The 14591-nt window shown below is 40.0% G+C and overlaps 1 protein-coding gene across 6 annotated transcripts in view; it reads right to left on the minus strand.

Annotated features, from left to right (window-relative positions):
* Positions 1-14591, minus strand: part of drp2 (dystrophin related protein 2) — a 111339-nt gene that overhangs the window by 25609 nt on the left and 71139 nt on the right. For all 6 annotated transcript variants that reach the window (XM_026145344.1, XM_026145307.1, XM_026145334.1 and 3 more), the window contains exons 7-12: positions 13487-13633; positions 7128-7206; positions 5223-5283; positions 2875-2936; positions 2288-2362; positions 755-956 (exon numbers count right to left, since the gene is read on the minus strand). In XM_026145344.1, coding sequence (XP_026001129.1) covers positions 755-956; positions 2288-2362; positions 2875-2936; positions 5223-5283; positions 7128-7206; positions 13487-13633 — 626 coding nt within the window. The remainder of the gene's footprint in view (positions 1-754; positions 957-2287; positions 2363-2874; positions 2937-5222; positions 5284-7127; positions 7207-13486; positions 13634-14591) is intronic.

The following is a 14591-nucleotide window of genomic DNA, read 5'->3' on the forward strand; positions in this document are numbered from 1 at the left end:
CACTACCCACAGCTCGTGGCCATAGGTGAGGGTAGGGACGTAGATCGACCGGTAAATTGAGAGCTTCGCTTTTACACTCAGCTCCCTCTTCACCACGACGGACCGGTGCAGCGTCCGCATTACTGCAGCTGCAGCCCCAATCCGTCTGTCGATCTCCGGCTCCCTTCTCCCATCACTCGCGAACAAGGCCCCGAGATACTTGAACTCCTCCACTTGGGGCAGGAACTCATCCCCGACCCGGAGTGGGCACTCCACCCTTTTCCGGCTGAGAACCATGGCCTCAGATTTGGAGGTGCTGATCCTCATTCCCGCTGCTTCACACTCGGCTGCGAACCGTTCCAGTGCGAGCTGGAGGCCACCACCCGATGAAGCCAACAGAACCACATCATCCGCAAAAAGCAGAGATGAGATTCTGAGGCCACCAAAGTGAAAGCCCTCCGCCACTTGGCTGCGCCTAGAAATCCTGTCCATAAAAATTATGAACAGAACCGGAGACAACCCTATAAAACCCTTTACTCAGATTAATCAGTATAAATATAACAGAGAAATAGAAATCAGTGATAAAACATTAAAGGCAGATTAATGCTGGATTTAAACTTGTCCAACTACAAAGTATGTCTGCTGGTTGTGTCTACTTGATAAGCCACTGGTTTATAAGAGCGAAGCTGAAATACAGACACAGATACCTGCTGCAGTTCTTAACACAAGTAAGTTTTAATATATATTTCACTTTTGATTTTTTCAACCTACTCACCTGTCATAGACGTTGAGCAGCCAGTTAAGACACATATCAACACAAAGTGGAATGTTAACCAGGACGGACCTCTCTTCCTCCAGCTTCTCATACAAAGCTGTCAGGCCATGAATCACCTCAACCACATCCATCACATGATCTGCCTGCTGCAGCTCCTGCTCCCGGAACATCTCCACAAGGCTACTCAGTGCCACTAAATCCACTAAAAAGAACACATATTTATTTAGAGACATAAATATGGCACAATATTGTGTTATGTTTACAAGCATGTGTACATGAGCTAAAGCCTAAACATCCACATATAACGACACATGACCCCACATTCACTTTCAAACACACATACAGTCACAGCGGGATCATCATCCACACCTCAGCAAACGAGAGCATGGGTGACAGCAGTGCTTATTCACCCTTTTTGCCCACTTAAGCCCTACCAGATGTTTCAAGAGCAGTGACACAAATTTGATTTCGCTCTTCTAAACTAATTTGATGGCCCATCCCTAAGAGTGGAGTTAAAAGGGTGTCCGTTGATGCCAGGTATAATTGGATAGCACGGTAATGTGGTAGAACAGAGTGAGATAACAGTAGTATTTTAAAGGTTGGGAGGGAATCAGCTTAAAATGTATTTCTTATGCAGCACTACTCAATCATTCAAGACGTGTGCAGAGAGAAAAAAGAGCGAGAATTCTGCAGTTATCAGTGCAGCCTGGCAATTAAGTTCTGTAACGATATCAACTAGTAGACCCGAGGAGTGAGAGATAAGAGAGCAGGCAAGAGAAAGGAAGTGGGAACGTGACTGAAAGGGGGTTTTTAGAGTGCTCCATGCATGGTGAGTTCTTATTACAGGAACGTGGGATCTAGAAGGGAAAGAAGGTTGAAAGGGAGTGGTAAATGAAGGTAGAGAAGGTAGAAAAACAGGCTGAACATGAATAACTGAATAGGTGTGAAACTGGGCACTTTTAGGGATACCAAATACGAGAAGGTCTGTGGTCAGGGGAGTTCGAGTACTACACCAATGCTGGAAATGGATGAGATGTAGGGAAGAAGAAAAAGAAAGCAAGAAAGAAAGGCCATGTTGGAGGTATTGACCCTGAAGTGGCATACAATCAAGCTTCAACCATGCAGCAAAAACTAATTGCCTCCTATTATGTAACTCAAATGGACCAATTAATAGCTAATTACCCAGAATGCTAACGATTCAGGTCGTGATGAAAATGAGGAAGGAATCTGGCAGTAGAGTAGTTCTTCTTGTGGCTCTTGAGTTTTTCAGTACTTTTAATTGCTGCATTTCAAAGCTGACAGTATAGGAAAATGCAAAGAATATTTTCAACCACATTTCTATGTAGGGTACAAAAGAGCGCTGATGCTTTCGACAACCGAATAAAGAAACATGCCGCAGCTAATCATTATATCTCATTCCTGAAGAGAGCTTGTCACGGTGGATTAGTGATGGTGCAGGATAACTGTATATCACTTAACCAGCCATTTCAGCACAGCAGACAGAAAATAGCGTCGATGAAATACTGTACGTACGTCTCAGAGCTTTCTGAACCCGCCGCAGCTTCATTGCTGTTCTGTATGCTGAGAATTTGATGTTGTTCAGATCCGCTAATAGAAGGAGAGATGGATAGAAAGATTAGAGAAAACAAACTCATCCTGCATGACTCCGCTATACCATTGAGAAATTAGACATCATGTGTCCCCCCTGTTTATCACACCACTGCAGAAATCATTAGTAGTTTACTGTGATAATATTATTATCTGTCTGTGTGCATGCATGCCTTTTTCTAAGCTGAACACGTGTATCTGACAGCGGGCCTATCTCCCCTGCAAGCTCGCCGTGTCACATCAGATTAATGGTAAAATACATGATGTCGTTTAATCACAATTAATTAAAGGCTAAGCAAGAAGCAATCACAGAGCTGGCAAATTGGGCCTCGCAGGTTAATGACAGTAGAGATGTAGTCCCTAAGGTGTTTGAAATAAAGGTCCCTTAATGAGCTATATGACAGGACCTTCAAAGCTGAAGCCCGGTGGTGCCGTGTTACTGGTTCTGCTGCAGCCCAGTGGGGTTCCTGGACGAATGAGCAAGAGGGTGTTTTAATTGTCTCCTTACTCACCCAACGCTTGATACAGTTCTGTCATCTTTGGATGGTCCCAGCATGTCGTCTGGGCCTGATGGCTGATGGAAAGAAGATTTCATTAGGAAGGCAAAGAATCGAGGTACTCATTTTCAGGCCAGAGAGGTAAAAATGGAGCACAAATGAGCCAAAGGGGTAGAGTCTGGCAGGTGTGGCAGACAGCAAAAGGAGTGAGATGAACGAGTAATAAGTAAGAGATAAAGAGGAGAAACAGAGGGCAGAATACAGTGACCATTATTTAGGATAAGACAAAAGATTGTAGGATTGGAAAGAGCAGACATCAAAAGTTTTGTTACACTACAGCTCTCATGGAGACCCAATCACAGTAGCTTTAAAGACTTTCCTCAGAAAAACAATATAAAATCCAACTCATATCTGCATAAAGAAAATACATTTACACTTTTCTCTCCCAAGACTAGCTCGATGGGAACATTTAAATGTAGAAAATTTAGCATCTATAAAAGAGATTCAATAGAAAGAACAAGCACAGGAATATAAATGGGAAACTCCAAATGAGGAAGCCTGCCAGCCCAGGACCCAGGAGGCTTTTAGGGCAGTGCTCATCGTTTTACCTGTGCGAGCACTCACTGATTGGTACCCAGTGGAGTGCTACTCAGATGCTACTTCCACTCCCACTGGAATAGTAATATAGCCCATAAAGAACTGACTAGTGAACTAAAGCAAAACCCATGAAGCTTTGTTTCAAATGATTAAGAAGACAAATACTTTTAGGAGAACAAACTGTACCAATGTTTGCAATACATATACAATAGTGTATGAACACACTCCTGAACAAACATATCCACGGTTCAATTATGAAATCTATAACGCTCCAAAGATAAACAGTATTGATGAGGTAAACAGATAAATGAGTTCTTAGGCAAACAGGGCTCCCAGTGGCACAACAGAATTTCGACTTAATCATTTAGAGTTGATCCACTCTTTAACAAATATTTGGCTAATGGGAAGCATTTGTTTCTAATCTAATGAAGGTTTATTATACTCCACGTGATGGATTTGCTTGTACAATGGATACATTTTCCCAAATTGACGCAGAAAAACTAGTTTCTCTCTCTACAATCGTTCTCAAGAGGAACACTGTGTGTTATAAGAGAGTTTATTATAGGAAAAAAATCTCTAGGCATTGGTTGGTTTTTGCAGTTAAGACCTCTTAATGCCACCCACATCTCTCTATTTCCTTCAGTGATTCAAAGGGGCCTGGGTCTGGGCGTATGGCCGATGGCTTTTTTCCCCCCAGCTTATTTCTCTACCACAAAAATAATGACAAGTGAAGAGGAGATAGGCATAGCTTGAGTATGTGATTGACATGACAAGCATTAAGTGATTTTCTATTGCAGCTTTCATGTTGACTGACACTGACGTAGCTGGAGCAGATACAACTGAAACAAGCAAAAAACAAAAACCCAACATCAACAAAAACAAAAAAACGTCCATTAAAGGAAACATCTAACATGAGCACGATAATGGAAATAAAATCAGTATGAAAATTCAGTGTAATCATTGAACTATGATGCAGGTACTCCATGTTTCACAGACTTTATTAGTTTGCTACATCTGCTACTACAGTTTGCTACTACATATTCAACTGCCCTTTCTCTCACTGTGAGATCTCAACTATAAAAAATAAGAAGATACAAAGCAAAGAACATCCAGTAACAGGGGCTTTATATAGAAACAGTTTACTTCGAGACACCAACTGTTAAATAACTTAATGCTACAATTATTTTCTACCAGATTAGTTGTAGTTTGAGATGCAGTTTGGGTGATTCCCAGTCCCTGGCTATGGACTGAGGGATCAGTGTGTAAACCTGTGTATTCCTGCCATGTAAGAGTCTTTGGTCAGCTATTCTTAAGAAATTATCACCAGAAACTGCAAAAAGCATGTTCTGCCATTGTTAGAGATATATTTAATGCCTTGTCTCTACATAATAGTGAATGACATTTGATCTGCAAGTGTCTCCATATTTTTTCTTTCTAACTTTCTCTTGTCAATAGAATTGCAAAGCCTTTGTCTGTTTTTGTCTGACGATGCATTCATCTTGCTTTAATAAACTCCTCTAGCATTGTAAATAGACAGCACTGACTAAGGCTTCTGTGATTAGTGTTCTGTAAAAAGTGAGCACAGAACATTTGGCCATACCTATAAGACCAGACGTAAAAATACTGCACCACAGGTAAAAATGCAATATGTCTACCAGCTTTGAAAAATAGCAAATGAGCCCAATTTTGATCTAACGACTTAATCTGCCGTGGAAAAAGTACATTTGCTCCGACAACACAGACACTGACCGTGAAGTTGCACTTACTTGATGTAGTAGGGCACTTTGTTTGGGGAGATAGCACGCTCCCATGGTATCTGCACCGAACCTGTACAAATACAGAGAGACAAAATCAATTTTGAAATAGGGATGTCATGCATGAACAGCCATTGTGCACAGTGTCCCTGTCAGCATGTCCAGACACCATATCCATTCAGGCCTTCTTAACAGAGCTAAACAGGCACAGTACAGCCAAAGAGACAAGTCTATTGTGTGGGATTTCCACAGAGTATTGGTTTGTTTGGCACGGCGTAATAGAATACTGGAGGTAGAGAAGACGGTGACACGGGATGACTGTAGCATTTAACGGTCCCCCCAAACTGAACCACAGGAGATTCAGCAAAGAATCAAAGAGGGTGCAAAGACAATACCAAATTACACTCCATGTCACTGCCCATCACTGTTTAATGACATGGGACAATGCAGACCTGTGTGCTCTGTATCTATAAAACACACCAAACATTAAAATCACATTAAAAACACTAGCACATAGGTGAAGTCAATAATTTATCATCTTGGTAGTTAGTTGGACATCTACCACTCACCCTAACAACCCTTCCAAAGCAACAGCACAGTAGCAGTGCTCCTAACAACCTGCAAAACTTTTGAACGGCTTCCATCTCAAAGCTTCCCAGATCACATTGTAATCGCTAGAACAGGCCTGATACACGGAGGCAGCTGCACCTTAAAAGACCCAAAGGACTCACTGCCAACTTCTCCATGCCAGACACATCTCAGGACTGAGTCCACGCCTCAGTGCGTCAGAGCCGTTTTTGGCAGCACAGGGGGGAACTACACCAGGCAGGTGGTTTTAATGTTTGAGCTGATCACAGTACACACAGATACACACCACAGCTGAAGTAAAAGTACTAATATCAGACTATAAATATTCCACTATAGGGCCTAATTGTACTATGAAGACTAAATATACTCGTCTTGACATAAGTGTAAATATTACATCATTATTCGCCAAACCTATTTTTTCAAATATCTGCTTTTGGGGAAAGTTTCACTTATTCGTGTATCACACCACTTCAGAAATTGGGTCGTACTGCTAGCAACTAAAATATATTAAGTGACTCTACTAGATACAATACAGCTTTTTTCTTCAGAATCACAAAGTAAATTATTTTGAATATTCTTAATACTTAACAGTTTTGTGTCAATAGAAATTGTGTGCATATATATGCATATCCATGTCCTATATGGAATATGAAACAAGCTGAAATATAGGCATGTTGGTGCATAAAACCACATAGACATAAACCCAGACATCTCTGCAGGGCATAGTGGGCTGAGCTGGCAGTGAAGTAGTGCTATATAAGCCCCAGTGTGGCATCTCTGATCCAGCGTGACAGCAGTAAATCTGGATGGGGTTGGTGAGGACACTGGAGACACACAAGTACACGCCAACACTTCAGATGCACTTGCACAGAGAGATCCCTGCATCATTCAGCCTCTTCACTTCATCAGTTTAAACTAGGCAAGGTAAATCCAATTTTTCAGCCCCCTACAGCCCCCCCCCCACCCCTACCTTCCTGCTACTCCTTTGTAGTCTTTGAAGAGCAGTAGGTAAAAGAAAAGACAGAATTCACAAATATGTATCCCTGCTCAAATGAGAGCAATGACTCTTGTGATGAGCTTCACCGGGAATGCTCGTCACAGCAGCGTGCTAGAGATGATAAAGACAGATGCACAAAAGCCTCCCAGCTCCACCTCTAACCCAAATGCACACACAGCCCAGTGCGGGCACACACACAAACACAGCAATTAATAGTCTTATCACCATTAAACTGTAATACACCTAGGCTTCTTTTCTCTGCCTCGGCACAGGGTGGTACAGAATGGTGCAACATGAAGCACCAACTTCAAATAGCAGAAAATGGCTCTTACTGGAAAGGAAGTGCTGCGATCCGGGGCCAAAGTCTCTATGTGCATCCTGGAGCTGCTTCAGCCGCTCCTCTATGGAACCCTGAGGACACACGCAAACACACACATGCAAAGTCAAATCAAAGGGAACCGTGCTGTTCGTCCCTGCACCACAAAATCCCCACAATAGAAACGCACACACACAGACCACCTGCTTCTCCTCCATTAGTTAACCGAGGAATATAAATTATGTCTTTTTTTATCTGCTGCTCCTCTTGAAGGACTTTGAGAGCCTTTGAAGAGCACGAGGTAGGAAATGTAGACTGATATTAGAAAATAATATGTTTTGTTGAAACAAGAGCAGTAGCTTCTGGATGCAGTGTCAGTGCAGCTGGGGGGAAAAGGAGGAAAAGAGGATGACATGAGTGAGAGAGATAGATGGGTGCAAGAGCTCACGTGTGCTGGGTAAATAATCACGGAGACCGTGGAGTTGACAAAATTAAGTTTGCCACTGCCTTTGTAAAAACATTTCATCAGTTATGTTCCCCACCAAATGGGATTTAGTCTGCCTAATCCTGGTTTACTTGAAATATATTGGATTTGGCACTTGAATCGTTGTCAGCTGGATGTTGAAACGCATCCTCAAACAATGGGAGGTAATCCACTCTGTGTGAGGTAGACAGATAAATTGAGAAAAAGAAACGAGTGGGAGACTGTTAGACTCCAAAAAGATGCACCTGCAGTGGGATATAATTTGTAAAGATAGATATATATTAAGTTAACATCTCCCGGTGATATGTACACATATCATTGCTCCCCTGTGTGATTTAAATTGGTTGGGACTAATATAGAGCACTGTCAATGTGCCGAAGAGATACAACTGCCAACTGTTCTGTGTTGTAAAATCTATTTGCTGTACAGGCAATTTGGGTTGCCATAAGGAAGACAAATGACTAAATTATCCATGATCGACAAATATTAGCAAATCAAATTTTGCTAGCGTCAGTCCAGCCAAAATAAACAGGGTACAGGATGTTGCTGGGATTAAAAATTTATCATTTTAATTAAGACAGCAAAACGTGACTCCAGAGAGCGAGACAAAGGAGGAGGTTTCTCCATTCATTTCAAATTAATTGAATTGAATTCAGTTTTTATTTTTAAAGCACCAAATCACATGAATAGGTACTTTATATTGTTCGCTAAAGACCCTGCAGGATTGTTAGTCCTCACCAAGATACCACATCTGCGCATCTCAACTCCCTTATTTTTATACTGTGAATGCAGAAAGACAGCAGATCAACTAAAGTACAAGCTAGGCAGCTCAAACAAGATTGAAATGATTTTCTCTCATTTTTAACATCTCTCTCTTCAAATGTTGCTTGGGCCCTACTACAATCACAGAAAATCTGAAGGAAATCTAAAATCTGGGAGATGAATATCTGCTGGTGTCTATGGATACTCAAAATCTGTTTACCACACTGTACATCAGATAAGCTTTCATCTACCTTCATTTACCACCTAAATCAAAGACCAGAGGGCACACAAACTGTGCGGCACATAGCTGCTTCAAAGATATACGTAGCAGGAATAGTTGCTGTGAAAGAACTTTTGCATGGAGACTCCTTTTACAATTTATGGACATAAATTAGGAGCAAGATAAGCCAAACCCAGCTCTTTCTTCATATACCAAATTGAATAAGAATGTAATGTAATGTAAGAATCTAATATAAGAATGCAATAATACTCAACAATGCTTCTTAAATGAGTAGAGAGGAAACACATTGTAGATTTGCATTTGATTTTGTACTTTTTGGTCATTTTTGAACACCATGTTTAAGAAATGGCTACATACACTTAGGTATGATTATTGATGGTTGGTTCTGGAGTAAGCTTGTTAGGTTTGGCTGTGCCAGCAGGGGGAAACTTAATTTTTTTTAACTGTAAAATCTCAGTGTAAGCAATTAATTAAACTGCTGGTGTTTAAATTCTGGTTATGACGACTTTCTCTTTGGGTCTGAGCAGGATTTGAAGATTTCCAGTGGTCTCACACCATCTTTAATTTTTGTACATGTTGTGGTTCCTGTCAGCTTCATCAAGCCATAACCTCCCACTTGTACTGGGACAGTTTGGAGCCAAGTGGAAAGTGATTGGTGATGAGTGATGAGAATTAGCACCTCTAAGTGGGAAAGGGAGGGATTTTGTGGAAGAGTTCTGGTATCTAGGGATGGTGTTTATGAGTAGGGGTAGACTGATGTGGGTAATAGCCAAACAGACTGGTAAAGCATTTGCAGTGATGCGGCATAAAGCAGTATAATGTGAATATTTAATTGCTTTTGTAGATTAGGCAACCCAATCTGAATAGCGCGGCTGGAGGGTAAACCATCAATAGTCTGTAAATGGTTGTGAGTTAACAGTACTGGGCACTGCTGCAATCTAATGCCACCTGTCAGAGTTAGCACTTTCAGCATGTTTTTTGCATGTTTATTGAGGGTGAAAAAAGCTGCTTTGTGTGGACCTCATCTCTCCCTTTAGCCGCTTGTTTTATTCCTGTCACTAGGCTAATGCTAGCTGTGACAATGGATGACTGGGGTTTTCAGCACGTGTGAATGTTTTAAACAATCATCTAAATTTCTCTCATTAACTCTTATCAAAGAAAAATACAACTACAGCAGAAGTGGTGTAGGTTACTAATGTATAGAAATAAAGACTCTGTGGGAGTATCTTACTGGTTTGCAAGCAAAGGCCAGTGAACTTAATTAGTTCACCACTAAAAAGACATATCACAATGACATGGTACCCGATAACAAAGTACAAGCTTTGTCTTACACCCACACATCCACTGCTTGTATTACTGATTCTAGGGAGTATATTCTCTACATTAAAACATTTCTGCAAAGAAGTTCACATTTTTCCGGAGAGCTATTTTTGAAGCTTTGTTGTGTCATCTACCCACCTAATCAGTTTGGTTCTGAGTCTCATTGTTCACTGATAACACATTTAAAATTTAACCATATTTAGGATTACATGCTTAGAATTAGAATAGGGGGTTGCTTGAAAGCATTTCAGTGACAGTCTATAGTATTGTAAGCATCATTTAAACAAGTGGAAAACCATTGAGTAGTTGTGGAAATGCTACATTAAGGTGCATGAAAGGGAAAAAAATTATTCAGAAAAATCATATTCACCCTATATTACTGTACAATAAAAGAGAAAAAAAATCATGGAAGTTGAACTTATTTTGACGAGATATTTCTGTACCAACATGGTGGGTGGACTAACTGACAGACAACTATTGCCATAGAGCATCTACCTACAAGTTTTCAGGCTAGTTATTGAGAAAATCTTTAGAAAGCACTGACACATGATTCTTACAGGGCTGCATTATTATTGTTTATTTGTTATTTCTTTCAGTCCCACAGAGAGCCTGGAAAAAAAAATCTCTTGCTGACAAATCAAAGGCACGGCTTCTCTATAGTGGTCTGTTCTGTTTTGTTTTGTTCTGTCCATGAAGTGCTCAGAGCTACGGACGCAATCTGAAAGTCACACTGAGACAAGTCACAGCGAGCGTGCAAAGTGGGTGCTAGGAATTAACTTCTAAGAATAGTTTAACAGACACTGAAAATCATCATGCTCAGAGTGGAGACACCTCACGAGGAAACAAGGCTGGAGTGGCAATCATCATGTCAGGGTGTGGAAGAGGTGTCATGACAGTTATCTAATGGGAAGGGGATGTTCTCACAAGAGATGCAGTGAAGGCTGAGAGTTTTGTTGTGCTTGCAGGAGTGTTACTAGGTTACTGATGGTGGGTAAAGCCTGTGCTTGAAAAACACTGCAGTTAAAGTAATGCACAGTAGATAATGCATCAACTAAGCATTCTGCTAAGCACTGAGAGGAAGCCAAGTTCAGTTCAATTTTTTAAAGGGGGTTAAGAGTAAGTGCTTTCATGGCACTGATGAATTACCCTCTTCATTTAAGTGCATGGATTTAAATATATGTTCATCTCATTGGTGCACTGATGTACACTCACTGCACACTTTTCCTATTAGAAACACCACCAGATGGATAAAGCTGTTGTATGCAGTCAAGACAGACTCTGTTGTCATTGGTACATTTCTTACCAATTGTGCCCTACACTGACGTGATTTTATCACATTATATTCTGCAGATTTATGCTATGAATCCATTCTACCACAATGGCACTAAAATAACTATAACCATGCAGAATATTGTTATAATAATATAGAATACCATTAGTACACATTAGCTTGATGGCTGGCTTGGGTAAAGGCTGTGACACCACTAACAGACAGCTAGAGTGAAATGGAGCATTAGAGTGAATAAAATTATAGATTTCTCCAAATGTGAAAATCGCGGCAAATATTTGCGATCAAGTGAGGACAAAAGTCTGGTAAAATATATAATTTAAAAACAGAAATGTTCCGTATTGTTTTACATTCTTCCTTATAATGTCGTTTCAGTTCATTTAAGTTTGCAGGTATTTGTTTATGCACAGCTCCTTTAAGCACAGCATCTCAATCAGGTCGAGGTCTGGACTTTGACTGGGCTTATGCAAAAGAATGGATGAAAATGATTAAAAATCACGGTAATGCAAATTTGCTGCTGTTCTTGGGAACATTGTCCTGCTGCATGACATGATTTTGACACATTTGACTCACGAATCCTTGGCTATACAGAGGAGGTCATATGCAACTCAGTGCCTGCAAGGCGCCCAGGTACTGAGCTTGGACTGGTAGTGCTGGGATGCCCACCTCTGGCATTTAGTTAACACGCACAGGAGCGCCACAGACCAGGAAACTGTCAAAACCTCTGCTGTTATAGAGGTGGTCACATTTCATGAAGTGCTGCTAATCATGTGCTTTTGATTAGCAACACCTGGCTGCTATATAATTAATATAAAAAAATACAAGATATGAAACCTGTGATTAAAAAAAAGGCTGTATTTCAACAAGAAGGGAATAATATATAAAACAGGAAACGGAGAGGAGAAACAACTCCACAAATTAGTCAGTATTTTACAGCAGGAGTGTTGTTTTACTTTTTTTCTTCTTCTTGTTTTATGATTGATTTCACACAAAGTCACTGTTAATGAAAAAATTGTACACTAAAAATGAAAGAAACAATACATGTTTTATGAAGTCCCCCTAAGGTTTTAAAGCTTCTTAAGGTTTTTTAACCTCCTCCAAGTGGGTAGGAGGCACTCATTACTTTTTTCCTATTGTTATGTCTTCAATTGTAATGGTTTAGGGCTCTTAAGCTTATGAAGGTTAGGAATGACTCTAAATAACTGTGACCATTAAACATATTTAATAACAAATGTATCTACATTCCTGCTCATTTCCTTAGTTTGAGCTCCCTTAAAAAGAGAAAGAGAGGGAAACAATGAAAAAACGAGCTCATCACAGGAATGAAATGCCATTGGAAAAACAACAGATGTTCATAAAGCAGGTTAATATTGTGATTAGTATGTCAAGGCTGCTGGGATTTGATACATTTACATGCTCCCAATGCAAATCCAACATTCACTCAGCCAAGTTTCTATACTATTAGTACGAGTTTTGAAACTGATTTTTATTCTGTGGGAAAAGAAAAGACAAAAACCAACGTCACTGCAAAAATAACGAAGAAGAAATCAAAACTTCAAGCGCAACTTGGTTTCATTTAACACATTCTATAAATATTCTACATTTTGACCTTAAGAATGTTTTATTTTCCTTGAGATTTATAAGCAATAAGCCATAACTTTGTATACAGACGGTGAAAACAGCTAAATAGACTGCCTCTAAAGCTCAAAATACATTTACCAACACATCCAACCAGCTTAATAATTTTAAGGCAACTTTTCTATGAGACTCACACACAAACAGTAATGTATAATGACACTGTACTCTGGCTGTGGATTTTTTAACTAATCAAATAGCTATATTTCTCTATCCAGTTTTTTCACTTAGATTTGATCTAATCTGATAAATTTTCCCAAACAAACATATGTTCTAAAATTTTATACTCTTTCTTTAAAATTACCAATCTTGTGATGTTGTTATCCAGTGGCTTCAACCGTTCTGTGAGTTAAGTGAGAGATACATCATTGATCTTTCAGCCTGCAAACATACTCTGATCTTCCTCTTAAATGGTATGAAAACTCTTCATCACGCACACGGCCCCTCATCAATGTCCAAAAGCACACCGCTGTGCTCAAAAGATGTGTAAAACATAAAACAGTTGGAAGCCAGAAGTATAGACACCATTAAAAGTCCAAACATTGCACATGGAATCACTCTCTTATGTCCTCTTGAATGTGACTGCTGCACAACCTGCTGCTGACAGAGTCAAACAGGCACTATGGACCCAGTAGTGAACTCTACCTGAAGCACTTTCCATCTGCTGTTGAGATGCTCCAGAGCACGGGCATTCTCCATCGATAAATGGACGTCGGAGATTGCCAGCTGGTGGGCTAGATCATTGATGTGCTTCATGCCCTCTTTCACCTGGGTCAGTTCCTCCTTAAATAACTGGATGGAGCATGAGCGAGGACAAGAAAAACAGAGGACCACAGGGAGTTGGACGTAAACAGGAGTAGTGGGAAAAGAGAGGGGGGAAACAGATTAAATACAAAATATTGAACAACATCAGACATAGATAGAATTATAGCGCAATCCAGAAACATCCAGTCTGGACCAACTACATTTAAATTAAATTTTAAAAAAAATCAATGGAAAGTTGATCCGTTATAGCTTTCTGGTCTGTTTTAGAAAGAATTTGGCAGAAAGCCATGTTTGAATGTCTTAAGATCAGACGAGAGAACAGTACTGAAACTGAACCAGCCCCTTTTTATAGTGTGTAAACTGAGAAAACCAGAAAATTTGTAAAATAACTAAGATGGAATGTGAGTATATGCATGCCAGTGTCCCGTGCATTTTGCATTGTTGGTCGCAGTACTGTGCAATATTTCAAAATCTGGTTTTGATATGATACCAAGTAGATACAAGGCCACTATCCTAAAGGTAGCTTACATAGGGGAGAGCAGAGCATATGAAACGAAAGCACCATTAATTTTCTAAATCCCAATACATTTTCATGACCATGATTGTTGCTTTCCACCGTTAATTAGTTAAAACAATAAAGCACACATTTCACACTTTTTCACGTGTTTTGAAACACTGTTTTTTGTAGCTCTGGAGTGGAAATAAACTTGGCCAGAAAGTACTTTGGGTCAACTTCTGTTGTTTTCAATGTGCTATATAAACAAAATAGTCCAGGCATTTTCATAGTTCACATTTGCTTCATTTATTTTTTTCCCCAACTGCAATAAAATAATTCATTTATCATATTTCAGTGGGATGAATGTATTCAGTCAAACGGAATCATTCTGCTACAGTAACAATAATGATGAACACTAAACCTGTGAAAGTTAGCTAATGCTGAAGATCAACGCGAGTAATAACTGAAACATCATTTTCACCACTATCC

The sequence above is a fragment of the Astatotilapia calliptera genome, chromosome 2 (assembly GCF_900246225.1).
Source record: "Astatotilapia calliptera chromosome 2, fAstCal1.2, whole genome shotgun sequence".
Taxonomy (NCBI): domain Eukaryota; kingdom Metazoa; phylum Chordata; class Actinopteri; order Cichliformes; family Cichlidae; genus Astatotilapia; species Astatotilapia calliptera.